At 24.8% G+C, this 21720-nt stretch overlaps 2 protein-coding genes across 2 annotated transcripts; one reads left to right on the top strand and one right to left on the bottom strand.

Annotated features, from left to right (window-relative positions):
* The first annotated feature begins 1830 nt into the window (after positions 1–1830).
* On the top strand, positions 1831–3743 carry LOC128954117 (low-density lipoprotein receptor-related protein 2-like). The gene is made up of 3 exons (XM_054299685.1): positions 1831–2015; positions 2570–3437; positions 3726–3743. Exons 1-3 carry the CDS (start codon positions 1831–1833, stop codon positions 3741–3743), a joined length of 1071 nt encoding a protein of 356 aa, XP_054155660.1.
* Positions 3744–13250: 9507 nt separating this feature from the next.
* Positions 13251–15669, bottom strand: LOC128954116 (solute carrier family 15 member 2-like). Its single transcript, XM_054299684.1, has one exon. The coding sequence runs from the start codon at positions 15636–15638 to the stop codon at positions 13251–13253; it is 2388 nt and encodes a 795-aa protein (XP_054155659.1). The 5' UTR covers positions 15639–15669.
* Between the last annotated feature and the right edge of the window lie 6051 nt (positions 15670–21720).

Raw genomic sequence — 21720 nt, 5'->3', positions numbered from 1 at the left:
TACAGTATATATACTGTATATTATATAATATACAATAATTTGATTATTACATATCAAACAAAAAATATAAATTACAAGACAAAAAAAATTTCCTTATTATTTGTTCAATACTTATATAAGTTATATAATTTTTATATACATGTATTACACATTATATTACATTATAAATTATATAATGTTTAATAATACAGTAATTTTTATTATATATATATATAAATAGTTGATATTCACTATGATTTACTATTAACTTATAGTACAGTATTAGTACTAATATACAGTATATATATATACAGTATTATTGACTATCAAACAAAACAAATATACAAAAAATAAATAAAATGTATTTTAAGATAACATTATATACAGTACTATGATATCTAATACCTTACTATTTAAATACACTTATGATATATACAGTACACTACTCTCTGGTAACACAAAATAAAATACAGTAAAAATTTTTTTTTATTTATGTTTTGTGATAAGCAAATAGTCATATATATATATATATAATAAATATATGATATATACTGTATATAATATAATATAATAGCATATATTGTATGTTAGTTTAAATATAAAACTCATAAATTACTTAATCATATAATATATTACTATTAAATATATATATATATATTAATAATATCATAAATACAGTACACATATTCAATATGTATGTTAAAGTTATATTATATATATATATATATATATGATATATACTGTATATTATAAATGTTGAATTACTGTTGAAGGTCTTTAACTAAAATTTTGTTTTATATATATATTATTTATATCAATCAAAATATATATAATATATATATATACTGTATATATGAATAAAAAAATAAAATTATTATACATTTATATATATATACCCATAGAGTCTCAATTAATATCATATTTGCTCTAAATATCTAAACAACGATAATATCATTTATATATATATAAAAAACTTATATTATATACAATTAATAATAATAATAATAATAATCATATCATATATAGTTTTTTGTCGCATTTAATATCTTAACAACAAAATATAAAAACTATTCACACAATAATTATTACTGTATTAATATGTAGTAGTTTTTTATATAAGTAAGTATTTTTGATATATATTAAGTGTATATATGATATCAGTTTATATATATATACGTAAAAAAATGTTTAGTTTATATTATAATATATATATATATACAGTGAATATCATATAATAATAAATAATGTTTTTTTTGAAACAAAATCAAAAAACAATTATATGAATCATGTTTTAAACATGTGATATGTTTTAAATAATAATAATAATAATAATAATAATAATTGCTATTATTTTATTTTTCATTATTAATATTATTATTATAAAATAGTTTGATAATTGATTACATCAACAACAAAAATAATTGACATTCAATATAAAAACTAACTAATATTATATATATATACTAAATAATAATAATAATCACTAAATAATTGTTACACATTTTTTTTAATTAAAAAATTAAAATATTATTATTATAATTATGAATTTTTTATTAAATAATATATCACTTATTAGTATTTATAATAATAATATTAGTGTTAATAATAATAATAATAATAATAAAATTTATAACTACTGTTATAATAATAATAATAACATTACTAATAAAAATGAAAATTTATTTTGCTATAAATATTTTCATATTATTTAATATGATTTTATTCAACAATTTATTATTAGTTAATAGTTTTCAATCAAATATTTTTACTAATAAATTAAATAATGATACAAAACTTTTATTCAATTTATATCGCAAACCTATTTATTCAATTTCAATGATAACTACATTAATGGCAACAAATACAGGTTTATTGGACGCACCGGTAGTACAGGACTATAGATCGGCCGATATTTCGGTGAATATAACCAATCAGACAGTTATCGGTCAACTAGACTATAGTTTAGCGGCTAATCTACTGGTCTGGAGGGTACAGGAGCCGGATAATGCCATCTATGTTGCACCTATTGATCCCAGGTATTATAAATATAATATATACAGTAATTAATTAATTATAACTATTTATATCTATAGTTATAAATAGTTATTTAAAAAAATATAAAAAAAAAATTAAATTCAATTATTTCTATTTTTTTAATATATAAATATATTAATTTTTAAAAATTTTACATTTTTGGTTATCTAATTAGGCATACTAATAATTGATTTATTATTTATATTTTTTATAAAAAAAATAAATTAAACATATAATAGTATTAAATACTTTTATATATATATAAAAAATTCTTAATTATTATATTTTTTAGTTATTTTAAAAAAATATTTAATAAATTATTATTAAAATTATTATTTATTTTAATCAAAAATAATTTTTTTAAATATTGATATCATATTAAATATGAAACTCTCTCTCTCTCTCTCTCTCTCTCTCTCTCTCTCTCTCTCTCTCTCTCTCTCTCTCTCTCTCTCTCTCTCTCTCTCTCTCTTATAATTAACTATTTATACAAAAAAAAATTTAATTCAATTAAAAACATATTTGTTTCTAACAATTATATTGTTATATATATAAGTGGCGGCAATATATTGGGAATCAATAGCCAATCGGCCAAAAGCCAGGACAGTAGGACCGGCCAGTTGTTGGTACGGCTCAGCCGATCCCAGTCGACCCGATTGTCAATCGATTGGATACACCAGCTATGCTACTATAACCTCAATGACAAGATCGTTGTGTTCAACCTAACCGACCCTAAACTGGCCAACGGTTATGTAGTGGTCAACGAAATGTTTTATCATACTGTCCACGATCTGGTAGTCGACCCGCGCGAGTCCTTACTATTCTGGTCAGTATCGGACAACAGTTTCGATGATAATAAAACCGGACGATTGATGCGGTCGGGTCAGGACGGCAGCAATAGTCGGGCGCTGGTCGGTCCGGGACCCGAAGTTAAGGAACCGCTGGTTATGGCCATCGACGGCTGGCCGGGCGGTGAACGGCGGGTCTATTGGATCGATAGGTATTTGTTTCGATTTTTTTCGGTCGACTACGACGGCCACGGGTTGCGTCGGATACTGGAGTCGCGCGAGTTGTTTACACTGTCAAAGTTTATGGTCGTCTACGGCGACGATATTTTATGGTCAAACTATTATCATTCGTCGGTATTGATGACCAACAAGTTTGGCCGGAATGGCAGCCAAATCCGTTATCTGGTCAAAGGTCAACAGTCGGTTGAAGTCGAAGCCGTTAGGATTCTAGATAGCCGACTGCAGCCAACGGTCGAGGCCAGTGACCGATGCCGTCGGCATCGGTGCCAGTATTTGTGTTTACCGATAGCCGATTCAGCCGATAGTGATGGTCACCATCAGTATCGGTGTGTTTGTCCGCAAATCAATCTAAGCAATCGTCTCTATCCTACTAATCATAACAATTGTACGGAATCTGTAAGTATTTTAATTAAATTGTTTTTTTTAATTATTTAATTATTATATAATTATAATATAATAATTATTATAATATTTAAATTAAATAAATATATAATTATAATATATTATAATTAATTTTTTTATTTAAAAAATTTTTTATTATAGTTTTTTTAATGATTAATTGAATATTTCAAAAAAATACTTTTAGTTTATTTTCAACAACAAAAAAAAGTTTATTAATATATTATTATTGAAATTTTTTTTAAATTAATAATTTAATATTTTGTTTAATATTTTTTATATAAGTTAGTGATTAATTTGTAAGCAATTGGTTGCTATGTAAGAGAGAGAGAGAGAGAGAGAGAGAGAGAGAGAGAGAGAGAGAGAGAGAGAGAGAGAGAGAGAGACAGAGAGAGAGAGAGAGAGAGAGAGAGAGAGAGAGAGAGAGAGAGAGAGAGAAATTTAATATATTTTTTCTCATTTAAAAAATTTATAGATGACTCACACTTTTTTTAAAAAATGATTAACTAATAATAATAATAATAATATTAAATAATAATCAATTAATTTTTTTTCGTTGAAATTTGAATAAACATTTAATGTATTTATTTTAATTTTAATTATCACTTTATTCAATACAGTAATTAATATTATTATTATTATTATAAATAATTATGAAAATAATTTATATATATAACTAGTATATTATGTCTACTAATTATATCATATTATTATTATTATTATTTTATTTACAGATTCACACTGTTATTAATTTAGATGATATAAAACCCAGTGAAACAACAAATAGTAATGTAAGTCAAAAAATAAAATAATTATTATTAAAAAATAAATTTTTTATATATTTATATTTTTTATAAAACAATTAATCAAAAAAAAAATTAATTATTCTTATATAGAGTTATCGTTTGCAATCGTCAACTGAATTATCATTGAATACAACAACACATATCTCATGTAATAATAATAATAATAATAATAATAATAATAATAATAATAATAATAATACAAATAATTTAACAAAAAATACATATTTATTAACACAATTAAATCATCGACAAAAACCAATTGTCTTATACATTGTGGTTATCATATCATTGATACTAAATTTTTTGCTAATATTTCTACTAATCTACTGTTTATATAGATTGAAAAAACGGTAATAAAATTACTTTTAAAAAAAATTAGTTTTAGTATTAAATAATTTTAATTTTATCATTTGATAGCAAATCAGATACAAGTCATTCATCATCATTGAGATCCAGTCGACATCATAACCGACATAATCAACAACACCTACGGCTGGCACTGCCATACAGTCGACAGAGCCCTCCTTCACCTCCCAGTGTTGGCTCCGATATTGAATTGATTACAAGTGAAACCTATCATCTGATTAATACAAATCCATTGATATCATCGACAACTGATGGCATGTTTTTATCGATGGACTTACAAAATAATCCTATATTTGATTCATCATCGGTAGAGAGTATACATAAAAATTGTTGAATAATTTTTTTTTATTAAAAAAATTAATTTTTTTTAATTAGTTATAGTGTATAATAATGTTTTATTTTTGACAAACTGTTTTTATTTGGTTATTATTGTTATTATAAAATAATTTTTTTTTAAAAATAATTACTGAGAATATAAATACATATCAACTAAATGTTTATATATATACTGTATATGATTGTATAAATAATTTTTATTATAATAATAACATTTCAATGTACAGTAGTAGTAGTAGTAGTTTATAAATATATATATTGTTTTTATTAAAAAAATACTAAATATTATTAGATAAACTAAAATATTAATAAAATAATTTTTGTGTACTTTTAAAATAATAAATTTTATTGTAAAAATTATATAATAGTAATATATTGTATTTTTAAAAAAAATTAAAATACTGTTATACAAGATAAATTTAGTGCAATATTTTTATTACATAATTTTTTTTTTTTAAATATATAAATATAACATAAATAATAATTTTCAAAAAAATAACATTCAATTACAAGCCATTAAGTAATTGTTATATTACCTGAATATAACAATTTTTATTTTTTAATAAATAAAACACTTATAATTACATAAATAAATTTATATATAATATTCAAACAAATTAAACTTTATTTTCTAAATTTTTTTAAAAAATAATAATTTTTAGATTAATCTCTCTCTCTCTCTCTCTCTCTCTCTCTCTCTCTCTCTCTCTCTCTCTCTCTCTCTCTCTACTAATTCACTTATTAATTACATACTAACTGATTGACTAACTAACTAACTAAACTCAAAATTATTTATAATATACAGTACAGTGCACTTACACATACATATATTCACAAATAAATACAAACACATATACAAACACATATACAAACACATATACAAACACATATACAAACACATATACAAACACATATACAAACACATATACAAACACATATACAAACACATATACAAACACATATACAAACACATATACAAACACATATACAAACACATATATAAACACATATATAAACACATATACAAACACATATACAAACACACATATACAAACACACATACACACACATACACACACACATACACACACATACACACACATACACACACATACACACACATACACACACATACACACACATCACACACATCACACACATACACACACATACACACACATACACACACATACACACACATACACACACATACACACACATACACACACATACACACACATACACACACATACACACACATACACACACACATACATATCATTACACACATACAAACACACATACAATAAAGTTTATAAACATAAAATAATAACTACTAGAAAAATTTATTTTTAATAAATAAAATTAAAATTAATTAGCAATTTATATGATTTAGCGGCACATAAGTTAACAGAGGCGGCCATTATTATGATAAATAAAAATAAAGTCAACCAAACAATTAGTACATAATTAAGGACATAAAATGTCAATGGATTCAGTGATAGAAATATTAAAACATATAATAAGCAAACAATAGGTGTACCGAAAAATAGCCAAACGGTTAGCAAAAATTTTGACCAATAAGTGTGGTTATAGTCGTAGATATCGGCAATCAATTTGTCCAATGATTTCATTAAATTATTGATACGTTTAGTAGTATTACTACTATTATGTTTAGTAGTAGTTATGGTTAGTTGTCGTATATGTCGATAGATTTCCCGGTATCGGAGCTTAAGATACAGTATATAAAAATAGATGACTTGAAATATTAATAGATTATATAGATAATAGATAACCAAGGTACTAAATATAATATTGGGTATACCATAGATTATGGTATAGATTATGGGTATATTCACTAAATAGGTTACTAACGATACTAATATCGAAACTATTGGTATTATATAGTTATTATTGAATTCAAAACCTATACATAATCGGCGCAACCGTTTGGTTAGCTTCTGGATGTCCTCGGGATCGGTTAGACCGACCGACAGGGGTGTCCGTCCCGGCAAACCGGACATCATTTCAAATACACGTAAAAATTCAGGTTTAATACCCATCAGGTAGTTGTATGTATAGATTAATTCAAATACAATAGAGATTAGTATCATAAATGGTGAATAAATTTTCAATATACCTAACCTCCAAAAGTATTCCCTATCGCCTAACTGTGCAAATAGTAGCCAATTATTTTCATCAATAAACAACAAACACACTATACGTTCAATAAAATAAATCAATGAAACAATTAATATAATTATCGGTCGATTAAACCATAGTCTCTTTGGTTGTTGAGGACAACCATTACAATCATCGGCTACTAATCGATGGTTACTTAAGCCGATTCGGTATAAATGATAGGCCGACCACTTGTATACCTGATTTTCGGGTAATAAATGTTTAGCTGAATATTTGGACGACATATTTACAAAAAAAAATAACTATTTATAAGTATATTATAATAATAAATAATATTATTATTTAAGTATAATAATGTTTTTTTAAAATCATATTAAATCATAAATAATATATTTTTATTATTTTGTTTTATTATTATTATTAGTCAATTAAGTTAATTTATGTGTCATTTATATAATAATATATTTTATAAATACATTTATATTATTTCGTAAAATATAATTTATTTTATTTGAAAATATTTTTTATTTTATATGATTGATATATTTATAAATTATAAATAATTTTTATTTTTATATTTTATTTAATTGCATTAAATATTAGTATTTTAATAATATAATTAATAATATTAGAGATGCCATCAAAAAAAACAAAATACAATTAATCTTTTATAATATATATATAATTATAATAACATTTGAATATATTTCCATTAATAATAAAAAAAATTACATTTTTTTATTTAAATATATTTGTTTTAAATACTAACTTTTATCTTAAAAAATTAATGATTATTATTATTATTATTATTAAAGATATATTACAAAAGTAATTATGAAATTATTATTCAAATATTAAAAATACAAACAATATATAAACTATTTTTTTAAAATCATAATAAATTGCAAACTATTAATATTAATATATATTTAAATCTATATATATTTCAAATTAAAAAAATATTCATAAATATTATGAACTTTGATAAAAATAATAAAAAATATTTAATAACTTTTTTTTTGTTAATTATAAGTTTTTAATAATATTTTTAAATAGATTTATGTATAGTGTATTAAATTAAAAATTATTATTATTATTAGTATTTTATTTATTCAAGTAAATTAATTTTATGAATATTTGAAAATAAATTACTAATTATTAGTATTAGTATAGCTATAAAAAAAATTGAAAAAAATATTATTAATAAATTAAATTATAATTGTTTAGCATTTTATATGTTTTATCCGTACAATAGTTAACCGATGCAGCGGTTAGTATAATAAATAAAAATACAGTCAACCATACAATTAGACCGTAAATAAATGCCAATAATATTATGGGATTTAATGATACAAATATTATACAATAGATTATTAGGACAATAGCTGTACCGAAAAATAGCCAAATGGTTAGCAAAAATTTTGACCAATAAGTACGGTTATAATCCGAGATATCGGCAAACAATTTGTCCATAGATTTCATGATATTATTGATACGTTTAGTAGTATTACTACTAATAGTATGTTTAGTAGTTAGTTGTCGTAATTGTCTATAGATTTCAAGGTATCGGTGCTTTAGATACCGACACAGTATATAAAAATAGATCAATTGATAGGTTATGATATTCCATAGATAATATATAACCAAGGTTATAAATATAGTATTAGGTATACCATATACCAGGGCATAGACTATGGGTATATTCAATAAATATGTCAATTGTGTCGATACTATAGACAGTACGGGCAGTATATAGTGATTGTTAAACTGAATCCTACGGCACAGCCATTGCATCCGTTGGGTAAGCTTCTGGATCTCCAGGCGATCGGTTAGACCGACCGACAGGGGTGTCCGCAAACCGGACATCATTTCAAATACCAGTAAAAATCGAGGTTTTATACCAATTAGATAGTTATATGTATAGATTAGTTCAAAAATTAGTAACATTAATATCATTAGTGGTGAAAATATTTTCAATACCCCTAACCGCCAAAAGTATTCCCTATCGCCTAACAGTGCAATCAATAGCCAATTGTTTGGATCATTGATGATAAATAACAAACAGATTAGACGTTCAATAATATAAATCATTGATACAGTGATTATAATAACGGGTCGATTAAACCATAGTCTCTGTTGTTGAGGACAACAATCATCGGCGACGCCAACTAATTGATGGTTACTTAAGCCGATTCGGTATAAATGATAGGCCGACCACTTGTATACCATATTTTCGGGCAATAATTTTTTAGCTGAATATTCCGACATATTTTCTATATATATGCTAACAATTTTATATATTTTTTTAAAAAATAGTATATTATTTAAATATAATAATAATTATAATAATACTAATATGTTTTCAGACAACAATAATAAAATATTTTTTAATTTATCATAAATTATATTAGACATTTTTTTATATATAAAAAATTATTTTTTATCATTTTGATTAATTATTATTTTATGTTTTAAAAATATATGTGTATACCAAAAATAAAAATAAAATTTATTTTATTTAAAAATATCATTAATATATTTTTGTTATTTAGTTATTTTTAATTGCATAAAACTAAAATCATTAATTAAACAAAAATTAGTAATTTATATTTAATTAACAATATATATATATATACAGTATTATACAGTATTAACAAACAAACAAAAATAACTAATTTTATTTGAAAATTGTAGTAATTATTTAAAAATTATATATATTTATATATTACAACAAAATATATTTATTATATTATAATATTAATTCATTTATTACTTAACAGTTTTACAGAAATAAATCTTGAATATGTATTTATATATTAGAAAAATAATTAATTTAAAAACATTTAATTTTAAATATATAAATCATTATTAAATAGTATAAATTGATTGAAAGTATAGCCAAAAAAACATAAAACAGTAAATTAAAAATTATATTATAAATATAACACATGATAAAAAAAAGTAATACTACTAATAATACTAATAAAATTGTTTATATAAAATACGAGTAATTTATTTTAATAATTTTACAATTAATAGAAAATAATAGTTTATTTTTAAAAAAAAAAACTTGCATTTATAATAAACAAACAAAAATCAATAAATTTTATTTAAACATATAATTGTATAATATTTTACAGGATTTATCGACACTTGAGTTAACCGATGCGGCCGTTAATATAATAAATAAAAATTCAATAAACCATACGATTAGGGCATAAGTAAAGATTAGTTGAGGTATGATTGCCATTGATTGGAAAAATATTAACATATATAACATAAATACAATAGACGTACCAATTGATAGCCAAACGTATAGTAAAAATTTTGACCAATAAGTCTGGTTATAATCGGAGATATCGGCAAACAATTTGTCCATTAGTTTCATAATCAGTTGAATACGTTTATTGGTGTTAATAGTTGTTTGTTGTTTAGTTGCTATAATTAGTTGTCGTCGTCTGAATTGCCTATTGATATCCCGGTGCCGGAGCTTTAGATACCGGCACAGTATATAAAAATAGATCATCTGATAGGGTATTAGATTCCAGAAATAATAGGCTACCAGTGTTGTCATCAGGGTATTGGGTATACCATATAGTAGGGTATAAACTATGGGTATATTCAATAGATAACCTAAAAATAGTACTATGGAGGCAAACAATGGTATTATATAATCGGCATTTAGTTGACATAACCAACACAACCAACGCATATGTTTGATAAGCTTCTGGATGTCCCGGGGATTACCGGTTAGACCTACACTCCCGGGTGTCCGCAAACCGGACATCATTTCAAATACACGTAAAAATTTCGGATCAATACCTTGGATATAGTTATATGAATAGGTTATGACTGATATGATTACAAACGAAATTTGAAACAAAAACGATATATTGATATAGATATTAAAATGCCATAAATATATCCAATCGCCTAACAGTGCAAACAGTTGCCAATCATTATCTGAATTATTGTTTAACAATAATAAACAGATTAGACGTTCAATAATATAAACAATTTCGACAATTAGTATACAAATCGGTCGATTAAACCATAGTCTCTGTTGAGGACAACAATCATCGCCGACGCCAACTAATCGATGGTTACTTAAGCCGATTCGGTATAAATGATAGGCCGACCACTTGTATCCCATAATGTCGGGTAATAACTTGTTTGCCGAAAATTTAGACATTTTTTTGTTTTGTTTTTTGTTATGTTTTATATACGTATATATATATATTTATAACTAAAAAAATAATAATAATATTACATTTGAAATATGCACTAAATACTTATTAATTTGTATTTATATAAATGTATTTTATATATACTGTATATATTATAAATCATAATTTATAATAAATTAAATTAGGTTAATGATTACAAAATAGATATATATATATATATATATATATATAGTAATTATATAAAATTAATGATTATATTTTTTTTTGAATAACAAATTTATATATAATATATAAATATATAATGATTTGTCTATTATTTAAATTATTATTATTATAAGACATTATTAATATTATAAATTATATCATTAATTATTAATGATCTACTGGTTTGATTGCAAATAAATATTTTATTTTAAATATACTATTAGGAAATAATAATTAAATAATGACTTTTATTAGTTTTCATTAAATTTTCATCAAAAAATACTACTGAAACTGTAAATTAGAGACTGAAAACTGACCTGATTTTTCAGGTCAGGTCAGGTCAGGTAAAAGTTAGGGCTCAGGTCAGGTCAGGTACGGGTCCGAACACCAAAATTTTTTGGTCAGGTCAGGTCAGGTCCGAAAATTTTTTATTCATTATTTAAACGACAATTATTACAAAATATGACAATCAAACACAAAATTTATTAAATTATTATTTATGAAATATTTGTATAAATTAAACATAAAATATTACAAAAGATAATGGTTTGATCTAATAAATAATAACATATTAACTTTATTAGTATCTAAGTTAGATCTACGATCAGTTATCGTTAATCCCGAGTAATTAAAGTTAATTTAGACATATTTGTTGCGGGTATAGTATGAATAAAATTGTTTTTTGATAAAATTATTTTCGGACCTACATAGTCAGGTCAGGTCAGGTCAGGTAAATTTGTACCCTATGTTAGGTCAGGTCCGAGTCCGAGATTTTAGGTATCAGATCAGGTACGGGTCAGGTACGGGTCCGAAACTTTTCGCTCTCTACTGTAAATATTTAATAAACTATAAAAAGTTATATATATATAGTTGAATTTTTTTTAATCAAATAAGTTGCGGCATTATCACAGATTTTTTTGTTGTTGTATTATTTATAGTGTTATTATTAATTATTTATCTTAATATACTGTCTAATGTATAATGGATTTTATTTTTTTTAAATGATAATTTTATTAGTCTATTGTTCATAATATTTATTTTATTATTATTATTATTAGATTTATTATTAAGTTATAGTATAAAATTAATACTATGTGCGCGCGTGTGTATGTGTATGTGTATGTGTATGTGTATGTGTATGTGTATGTGTATGTGTATGTGTATGTGTATGTGTATGTGTATGTGTATGTGTACGTGTATGTGTATGTGTATGTGTATGTGTATGTGTATGTGTATGTGTATGTGTATGTGTATGTGTATGTGTATGTGTATGTGTATGTGTATGTGTATGTGTATGTGTATGTGTATGTGTATGTGTATGTGTATGTGTATGTGTATGTGTATGTGTATGTGTATGTGTATGTGTATGTGTATGTGTATGTGTATGTGTATGTGTATGTGTATGTGTATGTGTATGTGTATGTGTATGTGTATGTGTATGTGTATGTGTATGTGTATGTGTATGTGTATGTGTATGTGTATGTGTATGTGTATGTGTATGTGTACGTGTATGTGTATGTGTATGTGTATGTGTATGTGTATGTGTGTAAAATTACATCCTGTATTTATTAATTACTTAACATTATTTTTATAATAATCATTAATAAAAAAAACATAAAAATAAAATTATTTATATATAATATTTAATTATCATTTAAAATCACAAAATATAATTAACTTTTAATTATTACATATCATATAAATAACAGATAAATATAATAATAATACAGTATATTATAAAAATTATATACATTTTTTTATTTTATAGCCTACTTATCGGTTGCTATATCATCATTGGCGGCACCATTATCTAAAACTACCGGTGCTTTTTGCGGCTGATGATCATTCGGGACATAATAGTAGGCCATCACAGCAAACACCAGCATATCGGCGACCATTAAACCGGCAAAAAAGAAAAACTCATAGGACTGGTAGTCAAAGATTTTGGCCGACGCTATAATCACAACAATTAGGTCACCAAAAGCAACGGTCAATAGCCAGGCGGCCATAATAACGGCTTTCATTGATACCGGTGCCTGATTATAGCTAAACTCATTGCCGGTAATTGAAAACATAATCTCCCCGACAGTTATCAATGAATATTGGATTATCATCCAAAACATTGACATTGAATTATGACGGACTACCGGATATGATCGGGTAGTATAGACTCCCTGTCCATAATTACCGGTTACTACCGTTACATAACTACCGCCCTGTTTGATAGCCATATCAGTTAGTAGTGTCAATGGTTTATCATCTGAATGGACAGTCATCTCTAGTTTATAGCCATCATCTGAACTACAGTCCAGCTCTTTCTTGTCGTTATACGGGGTATAACCGGCCAAACCGTTAGTTATGGTGTCGCTACCCGTGGTTGAGGACGTATTGACTATATCAACATCGGTAACCTGTACTTCAACTACCTGTTCAAAACCGTTGCCACCAGTTGTCTTGAATTTAAACACCGGTAGATTAAATACATGATCAGGTGGTATGGGATAGTTGTCTAGATTGAAGACAACTGCACCGTAAGCACCGCCTTTAGTCGGTTTAGTTAGTACATCAAACTCATACAATGGTTCAATAACACCACCACCTGTACCATCGGCACCGGTATCTAGTTTTGAACATATATTTTCAGTCAATATAAATAGGCTACCCGTTGACAATGGCCTGTCCACAATGGCCACAAACCAGTCCCTGTTGTCGGTTAGATGTTTGCGACATACTTGAGGTGCACCCGATTGATCGGTAAATGTTATATTTAATCGGAGATTTAGATTAAACTGATCTAAACGGACATTTTCTACGACTACCAGTTCATCGACGGGTAGCCGAAGCTGTCCGATCAGCGGGTGATCAACTTGGACGGGTGTCCGCAAACCGTTAACTAGGGTTAAGTGGGCCGAGTTGTCCAGGATTAGTGGCGGCAGATCCCGCTCGATGGACAACTGAAACACGGCGCATACGACAAAACTCAAAGCGGTAACCATACCGCCGGCAAATATACGCTGAAGGGGTTTCCTCAGTAGTCGGCATCTGGCCAGTAGCGGGTAGACGGCATAATCAAATACGGGTATAAATAGGATGATTAGTATTGGATTGACAATACCGATTTGGTCGGGTTTCAGCCGATACAGTTGACCTAGAGAACCGTCCATTTGACTGGCCATCAGTGTCCAGCGGGAACCTTGCTGGTCAAATAGTGCCCATAGTAACGGCAGCGGTAAATACAGGAACAGTACACGCATTAGTACTTTAATATCGGCCAATGTTTGCCTATCGTATCGGTCGTCGGCATAGTCCAGCCAATGATCACGTTTGGCTACCGATCGGAAACATTTACGCCATAGGGCCAGCCCAACACATTTGACTACCTGGCCTATGATATTGGGTCGTTTAGGCGGTACCATACGATAGCCGGTAACAAATCGGCCCACAATGAACAAGGCCAGAGCTACCAGCATCAGTATGGCCGGGACACCGAAAGCTAGCGGGAAACAGGTATCTTCGCCCATACACTGGACATCCTCCCGGAGGACAGGTGTTACCGCATAGGATATCAAACTGCCGGCATTGATGCTGATATAGAAAAACGAAAAATATCGCCGAAGATGATGTTGTTGACTATCGCCGTCAAACTGGTCGCCACCAAATGCGGATACACACGGCTTAATACCTCCAGTACCCAATGCAATGGCTACTAGTCCTATCCAGGTTACCGGTAGTGATTTGAGGCCAGCAGCAACCGATAGTAGTATATTGCCGCATGCGTAGAGTATGGACAGGTAGAAAATGGTATTGAATTTACCGATATATGAGTCGGCTATTATGGCACCGAGCACAGGGGTAAAATAGCATAGCATCATAAATACATGATAGTAGGTAGTGGCATCGGTGGCCGAGTAGTGTAGCTGATCCCTGAAGTATAGGACCAGGATGGCACGGGCACCGTAGTAGGAGAAGCGTTCGCAAAATTCATTACTTATGATGAAGGCGATTGAACGGGGATAGCGGCCACCATTAGTGACAGTAGTTTTAGCTACAGGTGCCGACTCCAGTGTTGTTGATGTGGTGTCCAGTGATATGTCTTGTAGTTTATTATTATTATTATTATTATTATTATTATTATTATTATTTAACTCATTGTCCATATCATTGGTGGTGTTGGTAGGGTTTGTCGACTTTTTTTGGACAGTCATTATGTTATTATTATTATTATTATTATTATTATTAATGTTTGTTTAGTTAATGTCACAATAATTATATTGTAATAATAATAATAATAACTATGATTTTTAAAAAATTTACAATAAATTTTGTGTGATTTTGAATTTGTTGTATATATAAAATAATTATTTTTAAAAAAATTGAAATTATAAACTTTATTATAACATTTTTTTATTATTATTTATGTTATTGTGATTTTAACAATTTTTTTAGTTAATTAATATAATAAACTTTCTATGTGTGTGTGTGTGTGTGTGTGTGTAAATGTGTGCTTATGTATGTATGTATGTATGTATCTGTGTATGTATCTGTGTATGTGTGTGTATGTGTGTGTATGTGTGTGTATGTGTATGTATGTGTGTGTATGTGTTATGTATGTGTGTGTAGTGTGTGTGTGTGTGTGTGTGTGCGTGCGTGTGTCTCTATGTGTGTGTTAATGTGAACTACTTTACTATCTTTTTAAATTAATTTATTGAAGTATTATAATATATATATATATATATATCTATATATATATATATATATATACGGTATACCGTATATATATATCAATAAACTTGTGCCTAAAATCTAATTTAGTTAGAAATAATAAAATTTCAAAAATAAACTTTGTCACTTAGTTTATTGTACTGTATATAATAAATTTATATTACTTTTTTAAAAATATATATTTTTCTTGTTGTTAAAACATTTTATAGTAAAGTCTAATTTAGTAACCGATAAAATAAAATTATATATAATATTATATATAATAATAATAATGATAAAATTCAATATTAAATAAACTTGAACTAAATTATAGTCATTAAATGTGTACTTAAATAAAATAATATGATATTAAAAAATTATATATTTTATAAAAATTTATTTATTTATAATGAAATGCAACTAATCTAAATTGTATCTAATAATAATAATAAAAATAATAATAATAAAAGTTTATAAATTGTACAATTATAATTTAATTTAATTGTTTTAAAATTTATATAAAATTGTATTAAAATTTTTTAAAAAAATATATTCTAGCTAAAATGATTTTTAATTAAAATATTTTTAATTAATTGTTTTTTTGTGTTTTTGCTGATAATTATAACTTTTTATACTATATATTGTATAAAATAAGTAAAAAAATAGTAAATTAGTTGAAATTTGAATAGTATTTTACATTTTAATTAGTATATATTTTATAAAATATTTAAAATAAATTCTAACTAGTAATACAATTAATTGTATTTACATACAAAAAATAATTTATTATTATGTTTAGTAATAAATACTATCATTTATATTATTTTTAAATATTTTTTTTAATGACTATATTTTATTGTTAATTATAATTTTTTTTTTATAAAAAAACATGACTTATTATTATGTTTATTACTTAATACAATCATTAATATTATTACTTTAAAATATTTTTTTGACTATAATTAATTGCTAATTATATTTTTAAAAAATAAATTATTTTTGTGTTTACTATTTTAATATTATTGTTAATTATCTTATTATTCTTAAACCATATTTTTTTATTTGTAAATTATAGAGAGTTTTATAATAAATTTCTACATTTTAACATTATAATTATTATAAGTAAATATAATTAATACACAATTTTTTTATTAAAAAAATAGTATTAAAAAAAATATAAATGGAAATTATATTAAAATTAATATATAAAATATGATATATTTTTTTAAAAAAATATATAAGTATTAATGTTAGAATTATAAAAATAAAATTCAAAAATAAAATATATTATTTTTTATTAAATATATTTATTATTAATTATTTAACCAAAATTTAAACCAAAATTTAAACCAAATTAAATTATATATTTAAAAAACAAACCAATAAATATTATTAATAATAATTTAAATAATAATTATATAATAAATTTAATGATTTATTAGTAACTGTTGTGACCGATGCCGCTGTCATTATAATAAACAAAAATACTTGAAACGATAACAATAGACAATAGCTGAACAATAATTTAATTAAAATATCATCTATTGATTGAAATGTGATAATATATAATACAAATACATTAACTGAGCCCATAGTTAGCCAAATATATAGTAAAAATTTTGACCAATAAGTGCGGTTATAATCATCGATATCGACAAACAATTTGTCCATTGATTTCATAATACGTTTAATACGTTTACTTATTATTATTGATTGGCGTTTATTATTATTAGTAGCAGCTATTAAATAGTTTGTTAATTGTATTAATTTCCTATTAATTTCAAACTGCCGGTGCTTTAAATATCGACACATTATATAAAAATATATTAACTGATAGAGCATTATATTTGATAAATATTGAACCCATAGGGAAAATACCAATGTATTTGGTATACCATATAGTAGGGCATCACTGAGTGTCGGTATATTTATCATATAATTTAATTGTATTACTACTAAACCAATCACAGGTACTAAATATTTGATATGATATCTACAGTATAGACATAACCAGCGCATCCGTTTGATAAGCTTCTGGATCTCCTGGGAATCACCGGTTAGACCGACCGACAGGGGTGTCCGTAAACCGGACATCATTTCAAATACCCGTAAAAATTTAGGTTCAATACCCCGGATATAGTTATATGAATAGGTTATTACTGATAGTATTATTAACAATGAATACAATGGACAGCATATATCCGATAGGAACGGTATGTTCAGAAAGTATCCCCAATCGCCTAACAGTGCAAATAGTAGCCAATTGTTTGGATCATTGGTTGTGATAAACAATAAACAACTGATTCGTTCAATAATATAAACTAAACAAACAATTAGTATAATTATCGGTCGATTAAACCATAGTCTCTTTGGTTGAGGACAACAATCATCGGCGACGCCAACTAATCGATGGTTACTTAAGCCGATTCGGTATAAATGATAGGCCGACCACTTGTATACCATATTTGTCGGCAATAATTTTTTGGCTGAAAATTCAGACATTTTTTTGTTAAACAAAAAATAATAATAAATATTTATATAATATATAATTAGTTTATTAGTTATTTTTAAGTTTTATCGATAAATTTATATTTATATATAGTATTGAAATTGTTTTATTATTTTTAGTCATATATCAGTATTTATTAAATATGAAATATTTTTTAAAAACAAATATTGTTATTAATAGTTATATAAAATAATTAATGGCATTTTTTATTTTATATAAAAAAATATGATTTATTATTATGTTTTTGTTTTACTTTTTTACTATCATTAATAATTTGTATTATAGAAATTTAGTCTATATTTAATTGCTAATTATAATGATATATATATTTAATCTAATTTTTTATTTTATTTTTTTAGTATATATATTATGATTTTTTCATCATTAATTTTCTCATTAATAATTTTTGCAATAATTATGCTGCCATTTATATTTTTATTTAAATATATATATAGCATAAAATAATTTAAATTATAATTATATCTATGATAATACAAATCATTAATAATCTAATAATAATTATTTTTTTGTGTATTACTATATTTAATTACATAAATTATTATGACTTTTATTATGACTAAATAACAAAAAATAAATATTTTATTTTTTAATTGTATGAAAAAATCAAATAATTTATTATCATTTGCACTATTTATAAACTTTAAAAAAATCTTATACCATATATATATATAAACATATATTTAATTGTTAATTTTAATGATTTTTTAAATTTTTATTTTTTAGTAGAAAATTTTTATATTTAAAATATATATTTAATAACTAAAAATGCAATAAATTTAGTGTCTATTAAAATATATTTTTATTAATACCTGAAATTTATTGATCCAAAAAAACTATATTATATATATATTTAATTTTTCATATGTATACAATAAAATTAGTACTAAAATAAAAAAAAATTAGTAAACAAAATAAATACTGTAATAATAATATAAAAAATAAATTAATGTTTGTTAATCATATTGAAATTATTTTATTTTATTTATTTATTTTTATTTTTTTTAATAAAATGTATGCTATTATGAAAATATTAAACAACAAACAAAATTAAAATTTTTATATATATATTAATACAGAAATAATATAATAAATAATTTTGTTGAAGTATTTAATTTTAATTAATTTTAGGTAATATTTACGATAATTGAGTTAATATTAAAGGAAAAACATTAATTAAAAATCTAATTAAATATTTTAAATTAATACGAGAATAATTATTTAGATTTAGTAAAAAAATATTAAATAATAAAATTAGTCACCGAAAAAAAATTAATAATATTTTTAAAAAAAATTATAATAATTTTATTAATTTATATAATAATTTTAATGATCTATTAAAACAATAGTTAACCGATGCAGCCGTTAGTATAATAAACAAAAATTCAATTAACCATAAAATAAAACAATATAGTAATACTAGTTTGGGTATGAAATCAATTGTTACAAACAGTAAGGCATACAAAACAAATACATTAGACGTTCCCAGTGTTAGCCAAATATATAGTAAAAACTTTGACCAATACGTCAGGTTATAGTCCGATATATCGGCAAACAATTTGTCCATTAATTTCATTAGATTTTCAATACGATTAGTAGTAGTAGTAGTAGTAGTAGTAGTAATTGTCTGGCATTTAATCAATTGTTTAAATTGTTTATCAATTTTATTTGATTTTAATTTAATATACAGGCATAGTATATAAAAATAGACCAATTGAAATGTTAAACAATTCCATAGATAATAAATACCCAGGGTAACAAACAGTGTATTAGGTATACCATATACCAGTGTATAATACCAGGGTAAATATATTATAAAAATTAAATATATAACTAGACCGCAGGCCAGTGCTATATAAGTACAATTGTATTGACAAAACATTGATAACCAGCGCATCCATTTGACGAGCTTCTGGACGTCCAGGGGATCGGTTAGACCAACCGACTGGGGTGTCCACCGCAAACCGGACATCATTTCAAATACCCGTAAAAATTTCGGATCAATACCCTGGGTATAGTTGTATGAATAGGTTAACTGTGATAATAGTAACATTGCGGCTAACATAGTAGCACTTAAATCATAAAATAAATTGATACCAAAAAAATAGGCCCAATTACCTAACAGTGCATACAATTGCCAATTGTTTGGATCATCGATGATAGACAAACCGATCATACGTTGAATAATAAAAACTATTGAAACAATGATTATAATTACGGGTCGATTAAACCATAGTCTCTTAGGTTGCTGTTGTTGAGGACAACAATCATCGGCGGCTACTAATCGATGGTTACTTAAGCCGATTCGGTATAAATGATAGGCCGACCACTTGTATACCTGATTTTCGGGCAATAATTTTTTTGTTGAAAATTTAGACATTTTTTTTGCTTTAATATTTATATTATTATTATTACTAATATAATTACTGACAATAGTACAGACAATAAACTAAAGTTTAACATAATTTATTATTTTATTTTATTTTTGCAATTTTTATATACTTATATTATTATTAGTTTATTTTAGTAAATATATATATATATATATAAATTCTTAATGATTTATTAGTTTTTTAGATTACTATATATGTATATATATATGTATATATTTATATATTAGTAGTATACATGCAACTATGCACGCGATTTAATCCCCTCTAATCCGCTTATCGCTAATCCCCTACTAATCCGCTTATCGTTAATCCGATCACTCCGGGGCGTAAAAGTTATGAATGAAATAGTATTACTACATGTAGTAGTAGTACTAATACCCATTCATAAATTATGTAAGTGTGTAAAAGTGGTATTATTCAATATGTCACGTGACATATTGCATCACAATAAATTAAAATATCTCTTATTGTGCACCTATTTTTTGATTTATTATTTTTATTTTATTAAATACAGTTAAAGTTAAATACAATTAAATGGTTAAATACAATTAAATGGTTAAATACAATTAAATGGTTAAATACAATTAAATGGTTAAATACAATTAAATGGTTAAATAC

This window comes from Oppia nitens, unplaced genomic scaffold (genome assembly GCF_028296485.1).
Source record: "Oppia nitens isolate AA-2021 unplaced genomic scaffold, nextdenovo-longstitch-racon4-pilon3 scaffold25_pilon_pilon_pilon, whole genome shotgun sequence".
NCBI classification, from domain to species: Eukaryota; Metazoa; Arthropoda; class Arachnida; order Sarcoptiformes; family Oppiidae; genus Oppia; species Oppia nitens.
This window is presented reverse-complemented; position numbering and strand designations above follow the sequence as displayed.

Coding starts and splice junctions, on each gene's coding strand:
- LOC128954117 (XM_054299685.1), top strand. CDS start 1,831: ATGGCAACAAATACAGGTTTATTGGACGCACCGGTAGTACAGGACTAT. Junction 2,016..2,569: donor GTTGCACCTATTGATCCCAG/GTATTATAAATA, acceptor TATATATATAAG/TGGCGGCAATATATTGGGAA.
- LOC128954116 (XM_054299684.1), bottom strand. CDS start 15,638: ATGGACAATGAGTTAAATAATAATAATAATAATAATAATAATAATAAT.